Source organism: Corvus brachyrhynchos, unplaced genomic scaffold, assembly GCF_000691975.1.
Source record: "Corvus brachyrhynchos isolate BGI_N302 unplaced genomic scaffold, ASM69197v1 scaffold547, whole genome shotgun sequence".
NCBI lineage: Eukaryota > Metazoa > Chordata > Aves > Passeriformes > Corvidae > Corvus > Corvus brachyrhynchos.
The window spans coordinates 847,170-861,423 of NW_008239104.1; the positions used below are offsets into that span (position 1 = coordinate 847,170).

Consider the following 14,254-nt stretch of genomic DNA (forward strand, 5'->3'; position numbering starts at 1 on the left):
CCCTTAGCATGAGTGGTCTCTTGCTGTCCAGAATTTTGGCTGACTCTTACTCCCTGAAGACTCATGCTTGAGAACCCATCCCGTTCTGCTTTGTCTCAAGTACTGTTTTCCCAGGTCTTCTGAAAGGAGTCAGTCTGTCTTAACAGCATCTGTCCTCTCAGGGAGTCTGAAAAACTCCAGACTGAAATTTGCCATTTAATTATCTGCTCCTTTGAGTACTTCCTTCTTATTAGACATTTTCAAAGAAAACGTATGACCTTAAGTGTGAATGCTTCAGGAGGCATGGGTTCATACTGGTTCTTTCTGCTCAGACATTTCTTGTCATAGCAGCTGTGGACAATGTTATCCTGTTCCACTGAGATGGAGACCAGCTCTCCTGTCAACTCAGCTGAAAATGGTGGTGAGATAGCAAGAGTTTGATATCCTTCAGTTAAAGCTCTCTTACATGTAGGTATGAAAAGGAAAAAAAAAGGCCCAAAGACAAAAACACTTTGTCCCAAAAAAAGGTCCCAACCAGAACCTTGGTGCAAGTCAAAAGAGGATGCTTTGGTACTTTTCTTCTGTGGAGAAAGGAGAAGCATTTTCTTCAGCTTTCTATGACTCACTAAAAACCACTGGGATTTTTGGACGACAGTTTGAGGGGAGCTTGTGAGTAGACATGAAATTCATCCAGAGAGAGAAACTGTGCAGCACCCAGCTCTCATCAACCCAGTGCCTGCCTAAAGACACCTCTCAAGGCTGAATTGTGGGCACAGTTTCTCCTTGCAGATACTGACCCGCTGCTCCATTTGCACATCCAGACAGCAGAGCAGAGGCAGTGTGTGTGCTTCTTGCTGGGCTGACTTATCTGTCCTTGGCAGCTCCTGCTGGAGTAGCAGGAGCCCTGTGGTCTTAGCATCCTGCTGCTGTTCAGTTCAGCGGTGAGACAGGGATTCAGCAGCTTCGCTTCCTGTGCTGGCCTGAAACCACCATGAGCACTATGGGCTTATCCTAAGCGTGAAACAGAAGGCCAGCAAGGTGGGACCTCTGTGGACCCATACCGGTGCCTTGTGTGAGGTCAACAGAAACTAGTCCAGTGTGTTGGCAGGAGGTCTGAGGGGTGAGGACTACCAACTCCAAACTAATGCAGCCTCATAAATGTTATCTAAAATTCACTGAGAGACAAATGCAGCCCTCCTAACTCCTGACCAAGAGCTATGAGCTAGAGAAGTAGGCTTGATCAAACATGTTCAAACAGGCAGAAGGCACTGCAAGAGTGATGCACAAATGGATAGGAGCTTGGTGCCTCTCTGCCCAGAGCATCACTGGACTGAAAGATAATATGTATATGGCTCATGAGAAATGTATGTACAGCTGAGCTGATTTAAGGGGATTGGTGCTCTAAGCATCACCTTCTCCAGCAGTGACAAAGACGAGATGCATCATAGGTGGTGGTTAAAGCCCTCTGAGGGAAGCAATTATGAAATGAGCTGACCTGGATGCAGATTTCTTTGTCCTTGAGCTGAGAGAGAAGGCTTAAACAGGAATTTTATATCCCTTTCAATCTTGCTTGTATTTAATCTTTGCTAATGCAACTTGAAAGCACCATGAATGTTTGTCCAGCCCATTTCTGGCCTGCTGGTGTCGGGGCATGTTGACTTCTGCAAGGCTTAGGTGAGTGGTAGATCGAAAGAAGGAAAGGAGAGCCCATGTGGTCTCTTGATTTGGACATTGGTAAAGCAATAGTCTTAAAAACTAGCTCTGACCTCAGAGCATCCTCATTCTTTCCTGCTCTTGCATTCTTTTTAAATATTTATTGTTTGGATGAAATATGACAACCTTACCCTTAAGCCTGGATCTGGACTTTCTTTACACATCCTTTTACTGCTCTGACAACCTAAATAGATGTTAAATACAGCTGTTCCCATACACAAGCCAGTATCTGTAACTCTCATCAGCAGTGTTGAGCACTTTTGAAAATCAAGTTGCCCCTTTCAGGTGCAAAGACTAAGATCTTGCAGCCTCTGCTTAGGCACCTAACTCTGATAAATGATGCCCTATACACTGAAACCCCATTAATTTAACAATTTATTTGTGCCTGTTATTGGATGATGCAGAGGGTGCTGTGAACTGGAATCTTCTTCATTGCTTTACAATAAGGTACAGGCAAATAGAGATCCTTGGAACATGTGTTTGCTGGCAGGGAGGCTCAGTGCAGCAGATGTCTGTGAAATCTCAAAGAGCAAGGCTGAGGGATGGATAAGCTGTGTCCCAGAGGGGCATAGATCAGAAATTCCTGACTGCTCAGGAACTGGACTGTTCTGTTAATTTTATTTTCCATTTCATTTATCTGTCACTGGGATTTGGCACCAGCTGGTTGTTAGCTGTCCCATCCCTTCACATCCGTCTGAGTAGGCTGAATTTTTGTCTGGCTCCGTAAGCTACTCCTGTCTAAGCTGTTGCAGACAAAGAGCCTTCTCCTCTGTGCTCTGGCTCCAGCTATTCCTTTTCTAACCCTTCCTGCCTCCCTGCCAGTGAATCCCTGTAAAGGCAGGACAGACATGGAGGTTTCTTCCAAGCTCATTTTGTCACGGTTGTGATAGTCATCTTTGTGCTAGAAAGCCCTTTATCTGTTCCATCACATTTTTCCTAAAGGATTTGGTAGGCTGGTGTTAGCACATCCATCAAAGTACTGGAAGCCCTAGTGCTGAGTAGTTGGACTAGTGAATGGTAAATAAATCAGTCCAAGCCTCCTGTGTAAGATCTTCTGTCTGCTTAGGGCAGAGTGGTGTTGGACTAAGTCTTGCAGAACTGGCACAGTGCAGATAAGTAGGAGAAGAAATGGGTGTAAAAGGCAAGAACACCTGGAGCAAAACTGTTCTAGGACATGGGGCAAGATAGCTATTTGTCAATATGCTATTGGAAGAAAATGTAGTTGTTGGACAGATGGCCTAGGAGGAATGTATGGATTTATGATTCCATCTATCTCTGATTAAAGAGCCGTGACTTTGTGTTCCTGTGAATTATGTGTCCCTTGTACTTTGAATTTCTGTTTGTAGCTGATGCTTATCCTAAGGTATTTGATAGAAATGCATAAAAGTTATTGTTGTCCTGGGGGGCAGAATGTTCCATTTGACTTTTTTTTTTTAAGAGTGTTTTTGTAAGCTAATGCTTTCACCAATGTGAACCATGCCATGACTTGCTATGCCACAACAATTGACTGCCTCATATGAATATAAAGTTTACTGAAGAATTTATGGAGTTAGTGAGTTATTTAACTGTCACTTCAAACAGAAGAATTACGGGCTCCGTCTTGCCCAGCTGGGAAGAAGCTTAATGCTGACTCTAGACAGTTTTTGCACTACAGTTTATTGCTGGTGTGCACTTTATCTTAGAGATTTGTTTTGTCCCTACCTGTTCAGAAAAGTATTTTGATCTCAATCCTGTAGCCTTTCTCTCTTCTGAGAAACTGGACCTTTACTCTGTCAAACTATTTCTTACAAGAAGGGAGCAGTGGGGAGGTGCTGGTGGCACCAGGCCTGAGTAGAATGGATTGCTCATTCCATCTGTCCATCCACCCTTCCGGGTGTTCCCCTGATAACTGGGCTCACCACCCTGTGCCCACTCCCTGCCTCCTGGCCAGATAAGCAGGTTTGACTTGTGTGGTATGGTTGTAAAACCAAGCTGGGCTCTTATCCTGACATACACAGTGGTGGTCATGCATGGGCTGCCCAACAGGGACCCTTAGACAGTACTCCCACATGTTTGCATACTTTGTCTTTCTTCCCTTTTTTGATCATTGTTGTAGTCCTTGCTCCTCACTTTCTCTACCCCACTCTGTTTTCAAATAAACAGCCTGTCCCGTTTATGGTTTTCCCATGGGTCCCAGTTTTATGACATACATCATACTCAAATTTGCTATTTCTGATAGTATTCCCTTGATATTTTTAACCCTAACTGGTATTATTGAGATAGTTGTCCAGTGCTGCTGGCCTTTTAGTGGGTAAGCTGGCTAAAGAAGTGAGTGGTTGAGTGCTCTAACATTTCTACTCAATACTGAAATGCTTGAGTTCAACGACAGAGAGGTGAGCTCTTCAAAGGGCTCTGAGTTGGCCCATGTCTTCTCTGAATGATCTTGGTGGTGACAGACTGAAATGAATACTTTAAAATGCTACCTGACAGTGCACTTGAAGGGATTTCATGTTCCTTCTGCTGTTTTTTCACTAAAAGGTAGATAAGCTTTGTTTATTTTGACTCTACAGGCAGAAGCGCTTGTGCGGGATGATGACGTATCGGCTCATGCCCAGAATGTTGCCAAGGCCAAATATGAATTCTTATTTGGCTTGGAAGAAGAGAAGCCTTCAGGAACGGGTAAGTGCTATTTATTAGAATTGTGTGCAAAAAAAAAAATAAATCTCTTAAGCCACTCAGGAAAGTTTTGGAGAAGCTGCTTGCTCCCTTAATGACCCCGTAAAGGCTAGCTCACTGTGCTATGCTGCTCTTTGCAAGTACCAGATCAAAGGATCCTGCTGGTTTGGCCCCAGAAAATGACAGTGGTCCCTTGTCTTATACTCCCACCTTTCTTTCTGGTTCATGTGGGCCACCATCATGTGACAGCAGGGACTCATATGCTGGAGAGACACTGGTGGAAGGAGTCCCTGCACTTCTCTGCAGTGGAGTTGTTTCAGCCATGAGTTCTGCAATTGTACGTGCTGAAACATGGCCATTTCTGCCTGGAGGTCCTTCCAGAAATGCTCTTCATGATCTGCATGCTGCTCTTTCTACAGCTAGAGGTAGGTGAGATTTTAATTTAGATACTTGAGGTGGTACCTGAACTGCTCTGCCCTCTGTAGTCAGTAATTACACAAGTCCACGTGTAATATCTAATGTTATGCCTAAGGATCTGTCTTGTTCCTGTTGTCTTCTAGTAAATAGAGGGCATTTTCTACCTTTTCAGAGCCTAATTTTAGAAGAAAATAAATGTAGTTATTTTAACTATTCCTCTTGCCTCATCAAAATTATCAACAAGCCCTGCCCTCTTTGCAAAAGCATTTCCTCAGGGTGTTCTCTTTGTACCTTGATCCTTTCTAATTGCAAACTTTCTGGAATGTCACTTAATTAAAAGAAGACTCCCTTCTTGCCAGAAAAGGGCAGTACTTTGTTCAGAAACAAACTGTGTAGGCTCCTCCACTTCCGTAAGAAAAGGAAAAAAAGAATACTAATAATAAAAAAAGAAGAAAGAAGCAGAACTGGAGTTTGGAGAGTGTGTAAACAGTTTCTTCCTGGATTTTATGAAGTTTGGTCTTCCATTTGGGAAATCCTATTTAAAAAGTAGAAAAAATCCAAATTTCCATAAAGGGAAGAAAAACCCCCAAAAAACCAAAACCAGAAGGTCTTCATTTAGGAATTTTAAAAACTTTTCCAAATTGCCACAAAATGTATATCAGATTATTACATGAGTTGTGTGACCTCATTTCTTGCTTGGAAAGACACAATGTGAGAGCACTGTCAGCAGGCATTGGTACAAATCCAGAGATTGGTATTAAATAAAGTATGCTGTGTCTATTAAATCCAAGTGAATCTGTTGTTATTACCAGCCAAAACAATTATCAAATATAACGGGTATTCCGAGCCAAGTACTGAGCCCTAAAATAAAGGGTGGCAAAGATTAAGCCAGATATATTGCCTTATGTGCCTAATTCTCTGTATTGTCCCTGTGCTGTTTCTTGCCTGGTTTCTGAATCTCCTCCTTTTCCTTTATTAATGAGAAACTACCACTGGGGGCTAACAATTAGCAAAATGGGAATGATTTCAAGGGACCCTCACAGGCAGGTTTGTGAATATTTAACAGTGGTTAACATGTAACATTTGTGAATTGTACCCGAAAACTGGGTGACATTGTGCCTACCTAGACTGGCCTCATGCTGTCACAGATAAATGCATCCTCCTCCTCCTCCTTCTCCTCCAAGTTGTTTGACCACTGTGGATAAATGAGAGTGGTTCTGCCCCTTCTAGTTTTTTCTTCAAGCGAGCAGGTTTTAACTGCTTATTAACCAGAGATGAATGAGGACAGGGTGAGTGAGGGGACAGTAGTACAAACCCAGGGCTTTGTGCACCAAATCTGGGCTTTTTTGATTTGATATATGTCAAATATGTAATGACGTGCTTTTGGGGGAAGCAGCTATGCTTGAAAGTCTCTCTGTCCTTCTCTGTGTTAGATGGGAAGGGAGAAAACACCACCAAAAATCCAAATAAACATGCTACTTTCTGAAGTTTCCTTTAAAAGAAAGAAGACATGTTTTTTAGGGGTCAAAATATGAAATATTTCAAGCAAATGAGTGACAGGGGCAGGGCCAGGAGAAATGCTGGTGTTTAAACTTGATCCAGGGAACAACTCGTCACTGCGGGCAGTTAGGCTGAACTTTAGTTTATCTAACCTAGAGCAGTTGACCTGCGCTGTGGCTGGCCTCAGAAACAGAACCTAGCATGTAAGCTGCTGAACGGCTTAATTACTACTGCCTTCTGCTTTATCCTTTCCCTTTCGGCCACAGCCATGTTACTGCAGCCCTGCTGATGCTGCTGAGGGTATACATTTCATGATTGAGTACACTTGAATCAGACCAGCCAATTCACAAAGAAGGAACAATAATTGGGGGCCACTGTGGCAAACACTTCTGTTTACCCAGGTGGGAGGTGGCAGCCTTTGTTAATAAGCTCCCGTGCTGATTTTTACCTTCCAGGTTGAAGTTGCTGGGCATTTTCACATGAGAGGGGGGAAAATAAAAAGTTAGATGGCTTTAGAAGAGGTGTTTCATCAATGATACTCAAATGCTAATAAAGCTGTCACATGTAAGACATTTTCTCTCCTTTGCTGTCTTCAGTCTGATTTTATGTGGGATATTTGTGATCACTGATACCCTAATGTGCTCTTGTCTTTAATGCTTGATGCCTCTTGTCTGGCTCCTCTCCTCTCTTGTCCATTCCCCATTCTCCTGCCCTGGATGCATTAGTCTGAGCAGGAGCAGTCCAAGCCCCTGGGACCCTTGTGTTGTGGGATGGTTTGGGATCACACATGTCCCTGTAGACCCGTCCCACTGTGGGAGTGGGGAGGATGCACCACACGCGTCCATGTGCCCCTGCACAGCCTGGCCACCTTCGTTGGCGAAACCCCAGCCTTCTGCCTTCAAGCAAAAGAAAATGTTTTTTAGAAACTGAATTTAGCTGGGTTGGACAAGACCTCTTCTCAGACTCACTCAAAGGCGCTTGTTGTATGTGGAAACATACATTCCTCCTCTGGAAACAGCCGTGGAAACAGTGATCTCTATTGAGCAGACTTTTCTTTAGGCTTGGCTGTGCTACAGGCCTGATTTTTATGACTTTGCTGTTAATACATTTAAATACCAAAAAGAAAAAAAAAGTCACGGCCACATGACTTAGTCTTAAAAGTGATTCCTTGGGGGAAAAAATGGGGGATACTACAAAATAATTCCTTAAGTAAACACGAAGGCCAAATGCCCCATAATTCCTGTTATGTGAGAATATAAATCCAAGACCGTTGTTAGGAAGAAAATAGCTTCTTAAGATTAATAAACCGTCTTTTTTCTGATGCTTCTGAGAGGAGAAAGCTTTCATCCCTCCTGTGTACTAGAGGTTTAATCTCATCCTTCACAAAAAGGCGCTGTACAAATACTGCCTGTGTTGCTATGCAAATCTGGTCTTTCCCAACAGCTGCTGGAGGAAGCTTGGTTTTGAATTCCTGGTGAAACAAATAGCTTTTTGGAAAGCCTGTCACTTGCTGTTTTGTGTTCAGTGAGGTGTCATGAGGCAACTGAGCTCATTTAACAGCTTGCTTCTGCCAAAAGAGATGGTCCCAGACACACACTGCCACGGATTGTCTCATGCTAGTTCTTGTGCTCATCTGTGTGCTTAGCAAGATCAAGCCAGCAAAAACTGAGTAATAAAACCCCCAAAATATTGCCAAAAGAACAATTCTAAAAAAAAAAAAAAAGGCTTATTTTCTCCTGGCAGTGTGTGCTGAATCACCTCTGCAAGGGGTCAAACAATGCCAGATCTGACACGTGAAAGAATATCAAACACATACTTTGACCCATGCAACATACCCCTTCCTGAACCTCAATCATAGAAATGATTGCTTTTGCTTTACAATTTCTAGAGCTTGTTTCAATAGCAAAGAAGGAACACAATGGCTGCTATTTCGTAAAAGTAAAACCTTTTCAGGGTCCTTTGCTGCTGATTTAAACAGTTTTAAGAAAGTTATCCCAGTGTCTTTGTGTAAAGTGAGCATCACTGATATAGTAGGTTGTCCTTAATCTGCTTCACTTGTTTGCTCTGTTACTTCGAGGCATGCATGTCCAGCTCTGCTGCATCCTCTTTGCATTGCATTGCATGGAAGTGTCATCTTCCTGATCCTCGCTGTATGAACTGCCCTTAGGCCAAAGGCACTCATTACATTGTTCTCATGGTAGCCCAGACTGCTGACTGTACTCTTGCCCAGTGCTCCAACTCCATTCCTTTCCATTTTGAGGCACCACCCTTTGCCATGTTTTCATCTCTTGCTCTTTCCATCTCCAGGCAATCCTGAAAGTCTGGGTTCCCTGGTCTGGTATCTTCCTCTGCAGTTCTGCTTTCCTTAAAAGGTGCAAAACTGCATTTTCTGAGGTTTGGAGGACTGCCTGATTTTCACATAAATTTTGCTTAATTACGGTGAAGGATTGGCACATCATATGTCCTGCAACATTTACCAGGAACACACACAAGGCTGGAATACAGAAAGCTCAGAGCTGTGGCACCCCTCTCCCCTGTAGCTAAAATTCCGTCATCCTGTTGTGCATACTTGACTTTATCAGCTTCTTGTTGTTTCTAGTGTCCCACTGCGTTTTCTGACATGCAGAAGACCTGCAGGAGTTTTTAAATCATAGTGTGTAATCAATAGTTTTCTCATAAATACCTCTGATGTTTGGCATTGCTGATTGGCAATGATGCAAAAAGATTAACTTCTAAAATTTACGTCTCCTGAGGTGCTGTATTAGAAGGTATTTTTCCAGTTGAGTTTGTGCGCTGTAGGAAGCGATTACCTCTTTGGCACCAACATGTTCACTGGCCATGCTGAATGCTCCTCTTTCACTCCAACATGGAGTAAACCAGATCATTTTGGATGCTCTGAAGAGCAGCAAGCTCTTACAGTGCTGTCTGAAGAGAATTGTGCATATGGAAAAATAAATGCTGGTGCAGGAGGACAGGTTCCATTGTGCTCTGCATCTTGGCTGCATGAGGTGGAGCTGTCTTGCTGTCTCCCTTGAAGTTCTGAGTCCCACTTCCTGGGGCTGGGAGAAGCAGAGGCATGCTCTGGAGCTGTCAGGTGTGGTGTGATGGATGTCTGGGTTTCCAGTCGAGGGGAGATGAAAACTAAAGGAGGCACAAGGCATTATGGTAAGTCCCTTGCTCCACAGGAGGAAATTGTATGCCTTGTGACCTGCACTTGAAAGCTGGATAGTTCAAGTTGTCATAACCTACAGCTGTAGGGAGGAGATTACCACATCCTCAACTTGCTAAACAACAGAGTTGTTTGAAGGCCAAGGGTTTAGTACAAAATTAAAACATGGGCTGTTTGTTTATTGTTTTTTAAAGGCGCAGAATTAAGCACTCAGAAGTTAGGAAATGCCAGAGTTAAGGCAGTAATTGCCTCCCTTGTGTGGGCTGTTGGCTGAAGCTGAGAGCCATGCTGACGTGAGCACACAAATATTTGGGGACCTGCTGATGCTGGCAGTCCGTCAGTGTCTGGCCACATCAGATGCTCTGAGGACATGTGACACAGGCTGAATTCGGCTGAAGCTGGCAGGACTCAGCAACACTTTCCTGGAGGCAGTCAGGCCATCCCCTTCCATCAGGCAGACAGAAAATGGGGCATCCAGATCAGTGGGCACAATGGGAGAGGCTGGGCCAGCTGACTTGGCTGGCTGTAGGCAGGTACAAGTGGGGCACAGCTGCATTTTTACCTGTCACCACTGCCTCCGCTCCGCTCTCCCCTCCCCTCCCCCAGCCCCATCATCTGGTGAGATCTGCAGCACATCAACACAAACCCTCTGTTGTACTGTAGCCTTGCTTCATTTCTGAAGTTTTCTGAAGGAAATCATGCATGTTTACCTGGCTGCTGATAATGCACACAGAGAAGGCATTTTAATAAAATTCTGTGGGTAGATGCAGTTCTGGCCTGGTATTGAACTGAAAAAGTGTAACACAGAGTACAGCACGCACGTATTTTTCCTGTTCACAGTTCACTGCTTTAACAAGTACCTTCTGCCTTAGATCCCTGCGTTGTTTATTTAACTCTATCCAGCTTCCTGAGGAAGGGAGTCTCATTTGCTGCGAGAGCCTGCTGAAAAATTACTATGCAATGTCCAGCTGCACCTTTAGCAACAAATACTTGGAGCTGGGAGACACACATGTCCTTCTGTGTCCTATTTTTGTTTTAGCTGGACGTATAACTTGATCTCCATCTCCTAGGGTGCTTTAAGAATTGCCTAGCAAGCCTACTCTTAGCTTGATTAATTGGTCCCAATCCCTGAAATGTAGCAAAGGACATCTTTTTCTGCAGGTGTGCCTAGCTTCTGGATCTACAAAAATCCAGAGTTTCTGAGATCTGTGCTTAGGAGTAAGGGATTTTTTAAGCCATTTTTGCTTGCTCAAAGCAACTTTCCAAGGGTTTTGGGAGGATTCTTTAAAAATACAGTGTTTTAAATATATAACATTAATTACAAGTGAATTTAGAGACTATAAAGTCTTTGTAGATGCTGAAACTGTCAAAGCAGCTGTGAGTTGTCACCGCTTCAGAAGTTTGTTGTTCAAGTGAAGGCTCTTATGGAGCTTTTAAAGTAATTCTTGCTAATCACTTTGTGTGTCTACACTTAGGAAATCACCTGTTTAGCTGCTTTATAAATCACAGCAGCAGAAAACCAGAAAATTTCAGATTCTTTCTGAATCTGTTGTTTACATTTTGGGTTTAAGACGTTTCCAAACATTAGTCTTCAACCAAACCTTGAGATTCTCATAGCCATGTCATTCCAGAGTGTGGGACTTTAAAGAAGAAAAGTGCATTAAATATTCTAAGACCCACTTGCACTTTTATGTCAGGATAAGGAGTCTAGATACTCCCTTTGTATTCCCTCCTGTTCCTGCTCATGCTAGCAGCTGTTCCACTCTACCATTTTGCTTTCCAGGGTAATGACTCTTGGGACTGAGCTATCTCACTGACCATCTGTGGCCCATACAGCAATTTGTAGTGGATAATCCCTCACTCTAAATCCTCTCAGCACGTGCTGCGTGTTAGTTTTGGACTTTGTCCTGTTTTGAGCTTGCTGTAGGCCTGTGAGTGACTGCAGCAAGGTGCCATCCTTCTTGCAACCAGGGCAAAGGTACAGGGCTCTCTGAAGGACACTTAATTCAGGGTAGTTGAGGTTATGCAAGTGATCCCAAACCCTGTTTACCACTGGGAATTAGTTAAAATCTATGGGGAAAAATATGCAACCAAATCACAGCATTGCTTGCATAGAGCAGGAATAGGGTTAGAACTTGTGCAGCTGTAAAAAAAATCCACACACTCAGAGAGGCACAAAGTGACCCATGTATTTTATATACTTTCTAAATGGTCATTGTTCTCCAAATGCACAGGATGTACAGTCCTACCCTAGCAGCTTTTCTCACTGTTTTCCAAACCAGTGACAACTCGGGCATCACATTACTACCAAACTCCAGTGCTGGGACTTGGCTAGCAGAGAGATTCATGACAGATTTACCTAGCATTGGCATGGCTGTCCTATGGCAGACTGAAGGTTCATCTAGCACAGCCTCTGGTAGCTCCAAACTCCCAGAATTTGGGGAACTATGCAAGAAGAGTGGTGAGCAGCACATTTTTGAGAATCTCTTCCAGTGTGCAGCAAGCTGTGGGTGTACGATTTCCTGAGCACCACACTGCTCCTGGATGCTTGCAGGGGAATTATTTTTTGCACAGAACCAATTAGTTTAATTTCTGAGTAACCCTGAGCCACTGGCTGTCACACCACTGTCTGGCTGTTCAAGCATGGTGACTGCAAAGAGCATGCTGCCTGTGCATGCTGTTGGGCTCTGTGCCAAACCTCCCAGTGACCACAGCAGGGACTCCCTCTGGTTTTCTGTTTTTGGGCTGAGGGATCTCAGCCAACACAGTCAGTTTTTCTGCATGGGCCCTGCTATATACCTCTGTTACCCTCTACCTTCCCTGCGTGTTTGCTAAGTCACAGAGGCATTTCACTTATTTCTAGGCAACTCTCCCCACCCTCTTCCTTCTGCTTCCCTCTCCCTTTCACTCAGCTTCCACATTTCCACCAACTTGTTGTTTTTACATAATGCCACTGTAACATTAGACGGGATGAAGACCTGGCTCCGCTTCTCTTTTTTGGAGCAAGCAAATTGCCCAAAAGCCTGGAGTGTCTGCAAGCTGCAGAAAATCCTTCACCCAGTCCGGTGTGGATGTTTGCAGTCCAGTTACAAAAGCCCCATGTTTGCATTATGTTAATCCCCTGGCTTTGGCTGTGCTGGCCAGGCAGGACCTATCGAAGCATGGAGAATGACATCATTTGGAAAAAGGGCTGCTGCAGAAGGCTGCCAGAGGCTGTGCAGCATCCCTCCCCTTTCATAGGGGACGGCCGCTCCATCTCTGCAGGAGCAGGCTGCTTTATCAATTGGAATAGTTTTAGTGACCGTAGAAGTTTTAACATGATGCAGTGCAGGACAGGGAGATATATGTAACCCTCCTCTCTGGCAGGCTGCAGTGATACAATACCGTAAATCCTGTGATTTATTCATTAAACTCTGTCACCTAGAGATTTGTTTCATCTTAATGCATGCATTGTTTTTTACTTGGCCTAATTTGCTTTTTACAAATAGTGGCAAGAAATACCAGGCAAGCGTAACTGATACAATGCTGCATGCAAGCTCACCCATGTGCTACTTGTGATCGGCGCAAGGAGCTGTGGAGAAATAAAATGCAGGATGACTGGGCTGCTTAGAGAACGCTTCCAGCTCACTAATGCTGAAATGCCATAAAGCATCCTGTGCTCCGAAACCAGCACATGACTCTCAGCATCGCCATTCTGCCCGATTCTCCCCTTACGGATGCAGTTACAAAAACGGCTGCTAAGCACAGACGTATCCCTGGCATGCCGTCAGGCAGCCTTGCTGGAGGAAATTTTTTTTTCCCCCTGCAAGCTGCCAAGGTGGACTCCTTAGCTCCTGCGATAGACTGAATGAGACTGCAGTTCCCCCATCAGTTTCATAATACTCAGAAAGCATCCATTTACATCATTGTGTGCAGTGCAGGGCAGCAGCTGCCAGGAAATTTGAAACTATTTTGATTCCAGTTGACTGGAACAGCAGCAATTGAATTAGCTGGTATCGCTATAGATAAACTGATGATCTGTGCATTTTATTTCTTTGACCAATGGGTAACTGCTGGAGCTACAGTAACCTCTGTGAGTAAGGAGACTGTTCAAGCAAATATATCTAATTTCTCGAGCTAGATTATATATATATATATATATATATACTGTATAGAGAGAGACACTCACACCATTCTTTTGTAAAATGTACCTGTAAACAAAATGTCTGTCTATGCTTTTAACTTGTGTTTTGCTTCCTAGAATTTCCTTTTATTATGCTGTAGACAAGCTTGCTTGACATGGAATGGTTATTTACCTATGAAATATCATATCTATGCCTGATTTAAGTCATTAATTCTTTCAACGTCTAGTCATCAGAAAGGCTGCCAAATGCTGTTAGGCTATATTTGCCCGGTCTCAGTTTTCTAGTCACTCACCCCCTTTCTATTTTAGCTTTTTCCTTATCCATTTCTTTCTTTTCTTTCTTTCTTTCTTTCTTTTTTTTTTTTTTTAATTGTTGAAAGAAGCCACCTTCAATGCAAAGTAGAAATTTGTGTTACCTGAAAGTGTGTGTCCTTTCTTTGTTTGTTTGGTGATGGGTATTTTTTTTCCCTGCGCATCTTCAGTGCAGTCCTTAAATTTTGTTGTCTTTCTAGCCTGGTTTGTAATGCAGTCATATTGGGGGATGGGGTTGGACAGGATATGCCAGTAGCTGCAGCAAGACATGATGCTGTGGTGGTGGATGGGAATAAGGGAGGAGTTTCCCTTAAAGAGCTCAAGCTCCCCTAAGCTCTTGTACCTGAAATAGCTCTCTGAGCAAAGGGAAAGGCTTTGCAATTTTG

At 43.6% G+C, this 14,254-nt stretch overlaps 1 protein-coding gene and 1 long non-coding RNA gene across 4 annotated transcripts in view; one reads left to right on the plus strand and one right to left on the minus strand.

Annotated features, from left to right (window-relative positions):
* Window positions 1-14,254, plus strand: part of PSD3 (pleckstrin and Sec7 domain containing 3) — a 131,843-nt gene that overhangs the window by 23,937 nt on the left and 93,652 nt on the right. Inside the window, exon 2 of one of the 3 annotated variants that reach the window (XM_017739348.1) lies at window positions 4,242-4,350. In XM_017739348.1, the coding sequence (XP_017594837.1) occupies window positions 4,242-4,350 (109 nt within the window). Of the gene's footprint in view, window positions 1-4,241; window positions 4,351-4,527; window positions 4,773-13,085; window positions 13,506-14,254 lie in introns of those variants that run through there. The other 2 variants (XM_008637687.2, XM_017739350.1) reach the window with 2 other exon arrangements.
* LOC108447954 lies at window positions 2,129-14,139 on the minus strand. Its single transcript, XR_001863683.1, has 2 exons — window positions 13,973-14,139; window positions 2,129-9,405 (listed from the first exon to the last, which is right to left on the minus strand). It is a non-coding gene; the product is annotated as an uncharacterized LOC108447954 (long non-coding RNA).